General features: G+C 36.0%; 2 protein-coding genes across 3 annotated transcripts in view; one reads left to right on the top strand and one right to left on the bottom strand.

The window, feature by feature from the left end:
- LOC148847558 (uncharacterized) overlaps positions 1-5,399 on the top strand; it is a 28,891-nt gene extending 23,492 nt beyond the window's left edge. Inside the window, exons 5-6 of the mRNA XM_088952579.1 lie at positions 2,007-2,225; positions 4,794-5,399. Coding sequence (XP_088808705.1) covers positions 2,007-2,225; positions 4,794-5,186 — 612 coding nt within the window. The 3' untranslated portion in view covers positions 5,187-5,399. The remainder of the gene's footprint in view (positions 1-2,006; positions 2,226-4,793) is intronic.
- Positions 5,400-8,343: 2,944 nt separating this feature from the next.
- LOC148847559 (cytokinin riboside 5'-monophosphate phosphoribohydrolase LOG7-like) lies at positions 8,344-12,737 on the bottom strand. Of its 2 annotated transcripts, XM_088948641.1 has the most exons (8): positions 12,481-12,685; positions 11,277-11,374; positions 10,751-10,781; positions 10,114-10,213; positions 9,951-10,021; positions 9,160-9,303; positions 8,763-8,841; positions 8,344-8,516 (listed from the first exon to the last, which is right to left on the bottom strand). In XM_088948641.1, exons 1-8 carry the CDS (start codon positions 12,589-12,591, stop codon positions 8,476-8,478), a joined length of 675 nt encoding a protein of 224 aa, XP_088804767.1. In that variant the 5' UTR covers positions 12,592-12,685; the 3' UTR covers positions 8,344-8,475. The 2 variants fall into 2 exon arrangements, with proteins under 2 accessions (XP_088804767.1, XP_088804768.1); XM_088948642.1 differs by lacking the exon at positions 8,344-8,516 and having other exon boundaries at positions 8,546-8,841; positions 12,481-12,737.
- Between the last annotated feature and the right edge of the window lie 2,574 nt (positions 12,738-15,311).

Genomic DNA, 15,311 nt, shown 5'->3' on the forward strand with positions numbered 1-15,311 from the left:
ATCGTTAATTTTTTTGAAGATTTTTTAAATTTTGAAAAAATATGGAAAAAATTTATGTTGATCCACATTTCTTACATTCAAAATCACAATTTTTTGTGTTATCAGTAGATTTATGGAAATTTCATCAAGATATTTGGGGAAAATATAAATTAACAAAAATTTGAAAATGTAATTTTTTTTCTATGCCTATAAAGACTAAATATGTTTTAGATCTATGGATTTATCTATCATATCCATAGAGCAATTGAAATTTCTTCTTTAATATTTTTTTGATTTTTTTATATTTTTAGAATTAAAAAATAAATAATAATTAATTATATTTTATCATTTGATCACAACAATTGAATATATTATAATTCTATGGATGATCTATCATATCCACAGGCCAATTGAAATTTCTTCTTTAATAATTATTTTTTATTTTTATATTTTTAGAATTAAAAAATAAATAATTAATTAATTATACTTTATTATTTGATCACAAGGATTGAATATATTATAATTCTATGGATGATCTATCATATCCATAAAGCAATTGAAATTTATTCTTTAATAATTATTTTTTTATTATATTGTTTATTTATTTTTTATAATTTTTGGAAATAAATAATAAATAATAAATAATTATTAATTATATTTTCACTTAGAAGTTGCGCCAATGCATGTTTTATGGTTGGATAGGAGAGTTGGGTTTTTCCCATCCCATAAAACATTAAAACTTAAGAATTATAATTTATAAATTGTAGTTGAGCTTTAATGAAATTATAATTAACTACAATATATTTCTTCATAAAACCATTAAAATATATTAATTTAATGTATATACACCTCATTGAGGTCTTATATTTAGTGTTATTGATGTATTTTTATGATTTACTAAAGTAATTATTAGTGTTTCCAAGCGTATCTTAGTTTTTCTTCGATACACATGTATCCAAGGCGTATCCCGATACATCTCTTAAAATTGTCTTTGTGATACTTTGAACCTTGGTTGTAAGTAGGGGTGCAACTTGGTCAGGCTCAAGTTGGGGTTTTGTCAAAATTTGAATGGCCCCGGACGGAAAACCCAGCCTAATGCAACATAAAATCTCAAGATCGGGTACCCGACTTGCACCTTTAGTTGTAAGATGTCTGCTAAATAGCAACCCAGGACTTTGGCAATGTCAACATGTTTCTAGAGAAATAAGGAAGCTGGCACATGACCCAAGGGCCCAATTTCTATGGACAAAGGAGGCTTATTGCTTGGCTGATGCTCTAGCAAAACAGAGTTAATAGGGAGAACTTGCATTGGGGAATTACAAGTGAGGATTTAGTGGATATGAGATAGGTAGATGATATAAATGTAAGGAGTTTTTGGGATGTTTTGGAAAATCTTCTTGTAAACCAGTTTCTTATTTAATTGACAAGTATCAAGTTACCAATAAAAAAGTTCTAGAAGGTTGCTGTATTAATTAACATGATCTGGCTAAAAAACAAAATGGAAGGGACGTGGCATTACAGGAACATCATAAGAGAGGTCAGAGTTAGTGCCACAAGATCTGTAATCCACTTTTTCCTGGGTCCATAATTCAGCAAATTGCTTTGCTGATGCATTGGCAAAGGATGGGGTTAATAAGGCTCAGTTCTGGGATTTTTTTTTAATCAGCTTGTTCTGGGAAATTTCTTGAACTGTATGTAAGAAGTTAAAGCCTGGACTGTGTGATTAGTGTCAGCCTAGAAGGGGCCATCATTTAACAGTTATACATCTTCTCTTTATTTATTTATATCTAATAAAGTTTTAATAGTTACCAGTCAGAAAACAAAAAAGTAATCAGTGTATCATCTTCTGTAATTTTGGGAGTATGTTCTCTATTCTATGTTCTCAGTATTATCGATTGTGTTATATTACATGTGAAATTGGTAGTGCAAAATAAATAAATAAACTAGCAAGACATTTGTTTTTTGAATCTGATGAATGGAGGGATTTGATTATTGTATTTCCAACAGACTTTTGGTTCCTATTGCAGCCTAAATATATTCAAGTACTGATGGAGAAAGCTAAAGAACGTGAAAGAGAGCATGAGATAATTTATGAGAGAAAACTTGTTAAAGAGAGAAGCAAAGATGATCACCTATATTCAGACAAGGATAAATTTGTTACAAGTGCATACAAGAGAAAACTTGCGGAACAAGCTAAATGGTTGGAGGAAGAACGGTTGCGTGAACTTCGCGAGGAAAAAGAGGATGTATGCATCTCTTTCCCCCTTATCCTTTTAGACATGATTTAAAAGCTGTGGTTCTGCTACTGAAACTTAACATGCTTGTATAAGTGCAAAAAACAGTCACAGCTCTTTTATAACCCAAGAATTTTCTTGCATTATGGTTGGGGTGCCAAAATGTAATGTTAATAAGCCTTCTAATAATTGATATTATTTGTGGAAATAAATTTATTTTTTTTGGAAAGGTAAAGTAATTTTATTCAACTCAAAAACATACAAGCTGGGATCAGACCCAGAAGGGCAGTCTGAATACCACAGCATTTACATTTTCCTCCAGAATTCAGAACAATAAAAAGAAGACAAATTCAGACTTTTAAATTCTTCAGATACAGATATCCAAATGGACCATAAAACAGCGGCTGAATAGTCCTCCACACCAGGTTCCCTTTCTTACTAAGGCCTCCCACCTTCCAACAATCGAGGAGATCCTTAACCGGTCTAGGCATTACCCAACTAAATTCCAAGAAATAAATTTATTGGTTATTAGGGATTGTTGTTTATAAGTAATTGTCATAAAATTTTCATTTACGGCATTTTTTCTTGGCATCATATTCTCCTTTACAAATTTTGCCAGTTTATATTTATACATTAGCCTTGAAAAGGTTAACTTGTAAAAATGTTAGTTTTTCTTTCAGCATTAATCTTTATTCATATTAACAGAAATAGATTTCTTTCCCCTTCCATTGTATTTAACATTGAGTACAAAGTGGAAGATACAGAGGATAGCAAAGAGAGAGGACCTAAATTTGGGTTTTGGTTTGTTCAAATACAATAAGAACTGCAAGTTATTAAAAAGGACCAAGAACATACTTAGGTTGATGTCTCGATGATGGCCAGAGCTACCTTGAGTGAAAAGTGAGGGATAGGAATATGAGACACTGGTTTTGGTGGGGTTTGGGATGTAGAAAGACTTATGGTTTCTTTCTTCTTTCTCTTGAACAGGGAATGCAAATTGTGTAAGATATACCTCTCACTTTTTATTTGTTTATAGTGTCAAAGTTTAAGAAATAAAACTTAAAAATGTTACTTTATATAAAGAATGAGCAATTGATTTCCCATAGATGTCCTTTACACTTCAACTATTTAAGCACTATATATATGAATCTAATACATTTTATTACAAATTACCTTATAAAAAGAAAATGTGCTGTATATGAATAAACCATTTAGGTTATATACATGTAGTCTATATAAAATGTATTCTAATATCTAATAACATACCATGAATTTCCTAAAAGATTATTGGGAGTCTACCCCTCACAATACCCCAGATGGCTGGGAGACAAGGACCAACATTGGGTAAAGGCCTTTTAGATATTAGAAAAATATTACTTATGAACCACTGAACTAAATTGTTTCTCCAGAATTTTATTAGATTATAGAAATTATTTATAAAATAATTTATTATAAGGGGGCTATTGTAAGGGGTTATTTTGGTTACTTTAGTGCTCTTGGGCAGTTTTGCATGGATATGGACACAGGAGTCAGAAAGTGATGTCTACGAGACTAGACAAGATGGAAAAACATGGTCTCATGAATGTATCTAACTGGAAAGGCATATACTATGATAATGGTTCATATATTTTTAATTCTAACATTTAATACCTGCAAAAATGGTCTAAAATGTTGCCTTTGTTTTGTCAATTTAGCATTCATATTTGTACACTAGCCGTTCATTTATATCAATATAGCAAAGATATAATAATGAAATGTTACATAGAAGTGTCTTCAAGAACATTGTAGAGCGTTGAACTCCAACGACTTGTGATGTGTTCAACACAAACATGTCATCCATTTCGGAGAGTCTATGCAACAATGCTCTTAGGCTGAAAAATCGTACTATAAATTGTATGTGGGAACCAATCCACCATTGTCCAGGCAATTGTGACACCTACTCCAAGTCTCCAATGTATCTGGTCTTGAGTTTGATTCATGATAAGCAAATGATTTCAACCATGAGGTCTGCTAAATGTTGTGCAGGAGTGGTCTACTGAGTCTTAGCGCAGCTTGGTTTCATGATCCAGTTGATATGAGATTTGGGTTATATGGCATGGTTTCTCTTCTGTTCTTGTCTGGGTTTTAGCCTAAAAAAGAAAAGAAAGAAAGAAATAAATACCTCAAGAAATTAAATGAATCCTTTGTGTTGTCGTCTTTGCTACCATGCCTAAGATTCTTGGCTTGTCTAGATCTGTTCTGTGAATCTAGTAAATCCAAGCCTTATCTCTGAGATATAAAGGACAAACAAATACCTCAAGAAACATAAATTAATAAAGGCAGCCATTTTCTTAGGTCATGACTGTGATTTGGCTGAGTAATATATGAACCCCTAAACATCCATATGTGGTTAAATAAATAATAAGTTACACTTCACCCAGCTTTTTTATTTTGGAACTGAAAGGTTTTGAAGCAGATGCACTATGTGATTGGTTTCTGTAGCACAATATTATTTACAGCAATGAAGCATCCTTATTATTATCCTGTTAGTTCTGATTTAAAACTCTTTTAATTTGCATGCCCATTTCCTCTCTGTTCAAGGTTACCAAGAAGAAAGACATGACTGATTTCTACTTCAACCTTTCAAACAATGTTGCTTTTGGTGCCAAAACTGCTGAATCAAGAAATCCCGAGAAGCAGGAAGAAAAAGGGACTGCTGATATCTCAGAGAGAGTACTCCCAAAAACCAACTTGCCAACAAAAACTGCTGACTTAGCAAGGCAGAAAGAGCAGTATCATGCTGAGACGTCTCACTCTGAGAAGTTGGAATCTTCAGACAGGATACCAGAGACAGATACTATCCCAAAAGAAAATATTGTAGCTGAACAATCATTAGCTGAAGAACCAAAACGGGACCATCATAAAATAAGTGAAGATGCATTGGCTGCAGCTAAAGAGCGGTTTTTGGCGCGTAAGAGAGCAAAAGAACAATAAGTAAGATGCTATACCGGTCTCTTTCTTTTATCTGTTGTAGCATGTCATGAATGATATATTAAAAAGATGAAAAAGATCTTTGCTAACTTCTTGGTTGGGCTCTCAAAGTATGTTTTTTGTTTTTTTGTTTTTTTTCTTTGGGTCTAGTTGTTAGAGATGTTTGGACACATTTTTCCTACCAAAATAATGATGATATTAATTGTTTGAGGCCAATATTGGGAAACCAGGTCAGGGTGTTATTTGTCGTCATAACAAAGAAAGAATCCATTTTATTTTACAGAAAGGGCATACAAATCATCTTGGCCTTCGCTTTAGGTACTTGTTGGTTAGAGGTTCCTGCATTAATTGTCTCGGTTTCTTAACCCGTACCAAACCCGACCTGTTGACATCCCTACATGCCAATATAATATGATATTCTGGATACTGCACACAAAATAAAAAGGATACACAAAATTCAAATATTCAGAAGTCTGTTTGGTTCCCAGTCAGAATTAGAATTGGAGTCGAATTCATCAGAAGCGGAATTGGACTGGGCCTCCCACCTGCTTGGTTTATATGGGAATTGGAATCGGAATCAGAATAAAGCTGAAATGAATTCTCATTCTCAAGGGGGGGGGGGGGGGGGGGGGAATATGGCCATTCCCTCAAATGGGGATTGTCATTCCATCAGGAATGAGATTCTAAATTACCCCCCTCGGAGTTTTTAACAATTGGTATTCTATTTTTTTTAAGGTTGATAAAATCACAAATACATATATCAGGATTGATATTAAATATCTAAACCCATTAAATGTCCCTGACTCTCGTTTTTCGCTTTTTGGTGGGTTTAAAAACCGGTACATATCATACAATATGAACCTTGATTATTAGGAGAAGCACCGAGGATAAATGTATTTTTCTTTCGTCCACACTGGTGTATCTTACACTCAGAGTGGTACACCCGAAATGACACAATTGTGGACATTTTGTATGTATCGAATGATGCAGCTTAGGCTGGATTAGCCGAAACCCAACCTGAAAAAAAAGGTTGGGTTAGAGGTCAGGTTGGTTAACAGGGTTGGGGTCTTGGCCTCTCGGCAACCTGACCAAACTTGAACCCAACATGTCTACTGTCTTCATGTTACCGTATAAATATCATAAAACGTATATGCATCAATAATTTTAGTTTAAACTTTAAAAGGTAATCTTTTTATCGTTACGTAAGTATGTACTCCTAAAGCACCAGAACTTTTTCCTCTTATAGTCTTATGTAATCAAGTTTAAGAGAAGTGGGAATATTTAAAAAAAAAAAGAGTGAAGAACTTGGGCTAACCCAAACCCAAGCCAATCCAAAGCCATTGGGTTGGGGTTCAACGATGTGGGTTGGGTTAGGGTTGATACTAACTGACCTAACCCGACTTGCACCCCTATATGGTCAATCATGTCCAGCCCATAGCTGGCTCAATTAACAGACTGCAAAAGCCACAAGACTTGGGCCAGTCTTCACTGCTTTGAGAATCAAAAACCCAAGCAACAATATGGGTAAACAAAACAGATGATGGGCTTTAGGCCCAACCTCGGACCAACGTTGGCGGTCCCACAGGGAATCTCATTGGACCAACCTGATTCATGTTGGAGAAAGCAGTTACAACACTAGTGGGAAAGCTTTATTATATGGTATTGATGGTGATGCGCACGATTTGATGATCTTACATCACATGTAGTTGAAGATCATGACAAGAGTTGGACCTCTAAGATACACGCTTTCATCTTATAATATTAATGGAAAGAGGCTTAGATCATTGACAATGATTTTATTGACTTGGTCAAAGATTTGCAATCAATAGAGCGGGAGTGTAGATACACCTGATCAACACAATCTTGTCTTCTGGATTACATCCATTCTTTAGAATTTCCCATTTCCATTAATTAAAGAGTCCATGTGGGTCACCTGGTACACCAGATCCTACAAGAAGAATGAGAATCCAGAGCTTGTTTCTATTTTATTTTACTCAATTTATATCTCGGCAAGGTGGGTTCTGTTTTTGTGAATTTATTGGAAGTCCAGAATCTGAACTGGATCCAAAAGCTAGATGGGTCAGAGTGAATGCGAGATTGGATGGACGGTGCCCGGCTGGTCCATGGGGTTGGCTGTGTGAATCGTTGGATACAGTGGGCCCCACCTTGGGAATATTTCCACGACATTCGGAGCTTATCCTGGTTAGAGAACGAATGTTTATTTTGATTTGCGAATTAAAAATTGTGATGGGAACGTGGACGTGAAGTGGAGCCGCGGAACACGGAGGGAGAGAGAGAGAGAGAATCATCTCTCCGTCAACCTTTGGCGGGTGTAAGGCGAGCGACACTGCATAGAAAAGTGGGTGGGGGTGGGGGTTCTTTTTTCGTGTTTGGTATACCGACAGTCTCGCTTGTTGTTTTTTGCTTTGTTTTCTTCTGCTTTTTGTTTTTTGGCTTTTTGCTACCAAGGTTATTTCTTTTGTGTAAGACTTGAAATCATGGGCTTTGACCCGACCCTTGTTTCTCTCCCCACCTAATGAGACTTTTTTCAGAACATGGGGTTAGTGTAAATGTGTAATGGTTAAGACTGGTTCCAGAGCAGAAACCAGCATTTTATACAATCCCTTCTTGACATCTTACATTCTGTGATTTAATTTGAAGCCTGAATCCATGAAATTACCATTCCGAAGTGAATTTTGACAGTGCCATTAACAGCTTTCATGTAAATCTATCTGAAGCCGACTTGTTTTCTACATCTCTATCGCCTTACTCGAGAAGGCAAAAAAACAAAACATTCTAATCGTCTCGGTCAAGCTTCCTTAATTTTATCACCAGTGAGGACCAACCGTGCTTTCTCATTAATGAAAGCTGAACACCTTTACTGGAACCGACTTGTTTTCTACATCACTCGAGAAGTGAATTTTGACAGTGCCATTAACAGCTTTCATGTAAATCTATCTGAAACCGACTTGTTTTCTACATCTCTACCGCCTTAATCGAGAAGGCAAAAAAAACAAAACATTCTAATCGTCAAAAGGTTTCTGTCTCTGTCCCCGTATTTTTAGTTTGTTGAATGGAATTTGCCGTTTAGGCTTCAAGAAAAAGATTCATTCAACACACTCTCATTTTGGAAGAATGACATCAGTTGGATATATAAATTGCTGATAGTTGGATATACTGCGAAGATTCGTTAGTATAAGCCATCAAATTTGACCTTCGCCATAACGTTTCATTCCCGGCCATGTATTTATCTAGAACCGGCTAAAGCTCAATTTGGTAGTCTACCCATCACTCAAAACCGGCAAATCTTGATTCGTCCGCATCCACTCGAGTCTTGACAATTCATCCACATGCACGAGAAAGGGAGAGGAGAGAGATTCTCATTTTCTACTAACAAAAAGTTTCAAGTTCAATCACTAATTTCCACAAATATTTCAGAAACAAATTAACAAGAATGACATGTAGAAATTTTCACATTGGGGAGATGTATATGTGAGAGTGTGTAGATGATGTATGTATAGATATGTAAAAAAGAGGCCAAAAAGCATATACAATCCATCTTTTGTCACATGGCGACACCTGATTCGGGCACGTAGCTTAGTCTCTCAACCTCCCAGACCAACTTGGATGTAATCTCATCATACTCTGGAACATACTCCTGATACACAACAAGATAAGAATAGAAGCCATTAGAAAACAATTAATTAGTTAACTGGGTAAACGTATTAATTTCAAATACCCATCTCATCAGACCTTCACAAGTCTTAACTTGAACCAATTCTAGTTTTTCTTTTCTTTTTTTTTTTTTATATATATACTAAAAGAAAGGGACTATTTTAGTATTCTCCCAAGTCAAACCACGCCTAGTTTCAAAGGGAATTAAGGGATAAGTTTTAACTTAAATATAATATAATATTCAAAGTGGAACAAGAAATTGTTTAAGGGTATCGATCCCTTTTTGATGAATTGTTTATACCTCAAGCTCCCTCACTAATTGCTTTGCAGTTGGAGCAGATATAATAATGCGTCGTGCAGATGGGGAAATAAAGCCTTCATCAACGGCCTTGTCTATGAAAGACAACAAGGAATTATAGTATCCATCCACATTCAAGAGACCCACCTGCAGAAATATGTATACTTTAGTTAAAAAATAATAATATAGAATTAGTCCTCAGGTGATGCATAATATGTTATTAATTATTACAACAGCCAAAAGCACGAGCAAACAGGCTCTCTTTGACCGAGTTCTAATGGATTGCAATTTTCCAAACCATCTTCCCCATTCAACCATTCAAGATGGAAACACTCCCCAACACGGAAAGCAAATTAATAGACTCAATATTTTTTACATCAATGTCATCTCTTCTATGTGAAGCAATGCAACAGTTAGAACGTGGTCATGGTGACAAATTCTATGATCAATATCTGAAGGAAAAAACTTGTAGCCTTGCTTGTGGAAAATGACTTTAGGCTGGTATATACATTGGCTGTTGAACAGGTTTGGCCCCATTCATGGTGAGTTTATTAATGGAGTGCACCGCTGCATGATAAAGAAAGAAACTTGTGTTGTGGTTTAGACCCATCCGAGTCAAAAATTGCAATTTGTCAAGAAAGAACAAGGAAAAACTCTCTAGTTATGTTTATTTTATCATATTAATGAATTTTACAAGAATAGATGATAATGCGTCCATTTCCAAACCTAAGCCACTAAGGATGAAATGAAAATTGTTACCCCATGGCAGTCAAGCATGGAAATGAAAGCCTTACTGGTTTTTTATGAATACCAAGCTGAGCCCAAGTGATGACTTCAAGCAGTTCTTCAAGGGTGCCATACCCGCCTGATATATATGAAAAAACCAAAGAATCATAACATTGATAATTAAACAAGTATAGAGGTTTTATACCATTGACATGGTAATTGAGACAATACCAGGTAGAGCAATGAATGCATCAGCTTGACGAGACATCTCAGCTTTTCGTTGATGCATATCAGATACAGCTCTCACTTCTCCAACAGTCTCACCAGTTATCTGCAATGCCACCCTATGTTATATAATTGCATGTCTAGGGAGCTCTTGAGTGTTTTCAAGCATTTAATTCTAACTAGGTCATGGGTATCAATCTACTATAAACAGAGTGACCAGACTGTTCTTTTAAGGTCAAGCTCCCCCACTTTGGATTAAACCATGTCCAGAAGAACCAAAACCCAGATTTCAGAAGCTCGACACCAAACATGATACACACTGCTGCATGCCTAATTTCTGAGGACATCAATATATATACAACATCCTTTTCAAACAAATATTCACATACAGCTCATGAATGAACTGTAAGATGGGAGTACAAATAAGGAAAGAGCAGATAAAGATGTTAAATACAGAAAGGAGGCCACTGTTACAAATAACGTAGAGACTCGACATCTCATGAATGTCGACAAGCTGCGCCATATCTGAAACACCTTACATTTAACCCTGGTACTCTAAAAAATCATCGTTTTCCCATGTTTGTCACCAGAAAGAATTTCAAGGAGGATTTGTTTAAACCTTAAATGAAGCTTTCCAACTTACCTCTCTAGGCATTAGAGTCCTCGGAATAACACTGCAACAAAACCCATCAAAATGTAAGTCATCACCCAGACGCAGTAGCAAAATATCTTTAGCTTTTACACAAATAAAATAAAATGAAATCTAGAGTACCATTCTCTTACGTTATAATTAAAGATTCCAGAAAGCAAAAAAAAAAGTTTTTTTTTTCTTTAGGAATAAAAAGCTTCCACAGTTCCACCGGAGCAGGTGGAAAGAAATCTTTGGAAAGTTCATGAGCTTTTTCCTGATCTATGTTTCAGTGTGTACTGACATTACCGACCGACACCAAATCGATTTCACTTTATCTGGTTGATGAAAATCTCAAAAGTTTGAAAAACAGGTGTCTGGTTCTTGGTTCTTACCGTAGACAAACGAAGAATGTACACGGCACTACGGCAGTAAAACAAGAACCCAATTTACAATATCAGACATAAAAATCATGCAAGTGACGACACTAGTCTTTTGAAACTTCTTCAAAGGAGGAGAGAGAGAGAGAGAGAGAGCAAACCCTAGAACATGGCGCCCGCCATCATGAACAGCCTGAGAAACAAGACCCATCAGTCCCACGCTGCCACCTCCATATACCAAATCAATCCTTCTCTCCACCTTCAGAGTTCCAAAGCATCGAGAATGCAAATCCACGTAACAGGTGTCAGTTATAATAACAGCATCAGAGACCAACATTATTACTAATTAAATAATACCGATGTTAAGCAACTGATACACTAATCATAACAAGGACTTTGGTCAAATTTAAAACCCCGGAAGCTGCCGAGTGATGCACCTCTTCATGGAACCCATGAACAAAAAATCATGGAGTTTCGTCATGGGAAGAGGGTGTGGGGATTGTGGAGCTACCCAAGAGAGGACATGCTTAATGTGTCATGATACCAAGGTAGCACGTTTGCTCCCTAGGGGAAGCAGAAGAGAGTTTTTTTTTTTTTTTTTTTTTCCTTTTTTCCCACTTACAGAGAGAGAGAGAGAGAGAGAGAGAGAGAGAGAGAGAGAGAGAGATCATGCAAGAAGACAGGCAGGTTACAGCTAGCTACTCTCATGCCAAAGATAAACTTAAAACCCCCGGAATTCACCAAAGAATCAAAGCCTGTTTGTTACAAAAACCACAAACACAGTAACATGACCACCAAATGAGAAAGAGTTTCATCAGCACACGAGAATAATAATGAATTTTTCAGAGCTTTGGAACTAAGATTTGTAAGTTGTAACATTGCAAAGAAGTTAACACAGAAGAAGACAGAAGATGGAGAAGAAAGCTTTGGATTTTGGATTTTAGATTGCATCCGTCAGAAGAAAATGACATCTGAAAATGCACCAAAAGAATCCGCCAAATATGGAAAGAAAGCAGAGGTTCCTCTTGGTATAGAATACAAATCAAGATTCATAAAACCTATCCATTAATGGAACAAACTAAAATTGAAGAACTCAGAAATCTAACAACAGAATCGAATCACAGAAACCCCATAATTTCTTCTTGGACGAAAATGATACCAACCAAAAAAACACAGGAAATGAAAAGGCGGAAATGGGATCCCATCGAATCCAGAAATCATTAATGAAACACTAAAAACTGGTTTCATTGGGTGGTTTGAATTTTTCTAGCTGTGAAAGAGAAACACCAGTAAAAAACTGTTCTGGAAAGAATTTTTCTATAGTAAAAGCAGTGCTGACAAGAATAAAGGAGAACCCATTATTACCAGTTCCTTCCCCAACTCAACTGCAGCTTCTTGGTATCTAGCTTTCTTCCCTGAACTGCTCCCACAGAACACACAGATCCTCCTGAATCTCGACTTCCTCTCCTCCTCCATTCCTTCTCTCTCTCTCTCTCTCTCTCAGTAGTGCGTGTGTGTGTTCGTGTGAACCAACAATTTCTTCAAACAAAAGGAGGAAAAGGAGCGGTGTAGAGATGAGCCGAAAACAAGCTCTATTTAATATACAAACAACCCCTCACCCCACCTCGTAGAAAGTCCCCTCTATTGTTAAATCTTACATCATACCTAGCAAAAAAAAAAAAAAAAAAGAATTTCATTTTATTTATTCCTTTACATTATTTTATTTCTAAAAATGGAAAAGGAGTATAGGATTCTGCCAGGGGCCAAAAGCCAGGAGGAAAGGAAGGTCTTTCAGTTTCAGGAATATAGGATTATTCTCACTTGGTTGATGCATAATTAATTTGATTTTTTTTTTTTTAATTTCTTCCTTTATATTCTTGGGTCCTTGCTTTTGTTTATTTGGCACGCTTCTCACGTGTGAACCTTCTCTTTACCCTCTCAATGTCAATGGTAGGTTAAGAGTTTTCTGATTTTCTGCAATTAAAATACGTATTAGACAACTGTATAGTGTATATACTATTTAAAAAAAATACTTGAAATAATAATTGTTCACAAATCACAAGGGTAACGAGGCAATTAATCTAAGGATACAATTGAATTATCTATTTAGCAACTTTCTTCTATTATTGTTTTCTTCCTTTGACGAGGAATGCTAACCATTAACAAACTGCATACTTTGTGGGCCCACAAAACACAATAGGACAAAACCAGATCAGGGGGTGTTTCCATTTGGACCACTAATTTATGGGCTACTTGATATCCAAGGGGGCCCATGTTACTTTTGTTGCTTTGTGCCTGGTGGGCCCGTAAGGCTTCTGCTTAGCTTTCTAGCTCCAATGGCTTGTACTCTGTATGAGAGATACTGTGCTTGGGTATTCTTCTTGATACAAGCCTCCAAAGTCCAAAGTGTTGTATGTGGTGATCGGACGTTCTAGGCTTCTGGCATTTGCTTTGGCACCGTCTTTGTCAGAATTGGTCAGACCACTTGGACCACAGACCACCGGCCAGAATGGATCTCGGAATGCTTGATTCTTAAAAGTTTATCCAAATGAGGGTGTTTATTGATAGATATACAATATTATAACATTTATTTGTTTTTAGCCCTATTGTAGATGCAAAATAGGTTCAAAAGTAACGTGAAAGTGTTTTTATGTTTTTAAATTCTTGAACGATTTAAATGGTCGAACCGGATAATTTGCCGGTTTGACTTGTGATCCAGTGCCCAAAACCAAAAGTAGGGGTGTTCACGGGTCGGGTTGAGTCGGTTTATTGAGATTTTCCCAACCGACCCGACCAGGTCGGGTTACCTGAGGTGGAAATTGAAACCGATCCACTGATAGGCCAAACCGACCTAGTCGGTTTGAGTCGGGTTGGGTCAGTTTCAGTTTTGTTCCTGTACAAAAGGACACCTAATTGAATTCTAATTATAATTGCCTAACGGGTTGCCTATTTGGTGTAAAAGATTATAGAAAGTTAGAAACTAGGATAGATTGCCTATTCTAATTGTAATTGACTAATGGGCCTTCTAGTTCTAGTAGAAGACTAGTTATAATTAAGTAGGAAACTACTCAAATTAGGAACTACCGAACTAGTAGAAGACTAGTTCGGTTCGGGTCGGGTTGGTGAAAACCGAAACCGACCCGATATATCAATTTATATATTTGCCCAACCCGAAACCGATCGGTACTAATGAAAACCTGGCCGACTCGGGTTGGGTCGGTCCGGATTGGTCGGTTTGGTCGGATTGGGCATTCTTATGAACAGCCCTACCCAAAAGTAAATATCCAATCCGAATCTGATAAATTTGCTCGAAAGTCGAAACCCTTTCTTACAAAGATTAAAAAAATGCTTTTTTCACAATAAAAAAGAAAGTAATTTCTTCTATGAAGAAGAGGATGTTTGCAATATAGATTAACAAATTGGGCAAATTTATCCTTTTCTTGTCCATGGGATGTCCAGTAATTATTCCTTTTTTTTTCAATTTCTACTTTCAATTTGCATAGATTAAAATATTGGAATCTCGTTGAATAGCATCACGCAATTTGGAGGCCGCAAGGTTCAAATCTAGAGTCCATTTGGAAAAGATGAATTGAATTACTTATTGATTGGCCTTTTAGTGGATAAAACAGTTGTGGGTATGGCAATCCAATGTTTTAAAAAAGATACGGAATCGGAATCGTTTTGACTACCATTGATTGATCATTGTTTGAATGGATGGCCCGTTTTGATAAAATAAAAATAAAAATAATAAAATAACAATTAAAATAAAAATAATTAAAAATGATTGAATGGATCAAACAAGTTGATGATTCGACCACTCTAAATCAATAATTCAAAGGATTTTTGCCAAAAATCAGAATTGGAATAAAATAAAAGCGATTGCCTAAATGATTCCTGACCAAATGATCCGATCATCCGGATCAACAATGATTCAAAAACATTGTGGTAATCAACCCAACATTAATATTCAATTCAGCCATTAAGTAGTGTCTTATTCATTAAAACACAGGAAATTTTAATTTAGCTCAGCCACTATAACAATTATATGACTCCCAAGTCTCCATCTATATCTTTGTACCAGGAATCCGAAAAATAGAGAGAGAGAACAAACAAGTTTAAGGTTAAAGTGGTAGGTGGCATAGAATGTTGAGAAGGACCGATCGAACACAAGGCAATTGAAGAGGGCCCTTGTTTCC

The sequence above is a fragment of the Nelumbo lutea genome, chromosome 6, assembly GCF_056320005.1.
Source record: "Nelumbo lutea isolate HS-2025 chromosome 6, American lotus-T2T, whole genome shotgun sequence".
NCBI lineage: Eukaryota > Viridiplantae > Streptophyta > Magnoliopsida > Proteales > Nelumbonaceae > Nelumbo > Nelumbo lutea.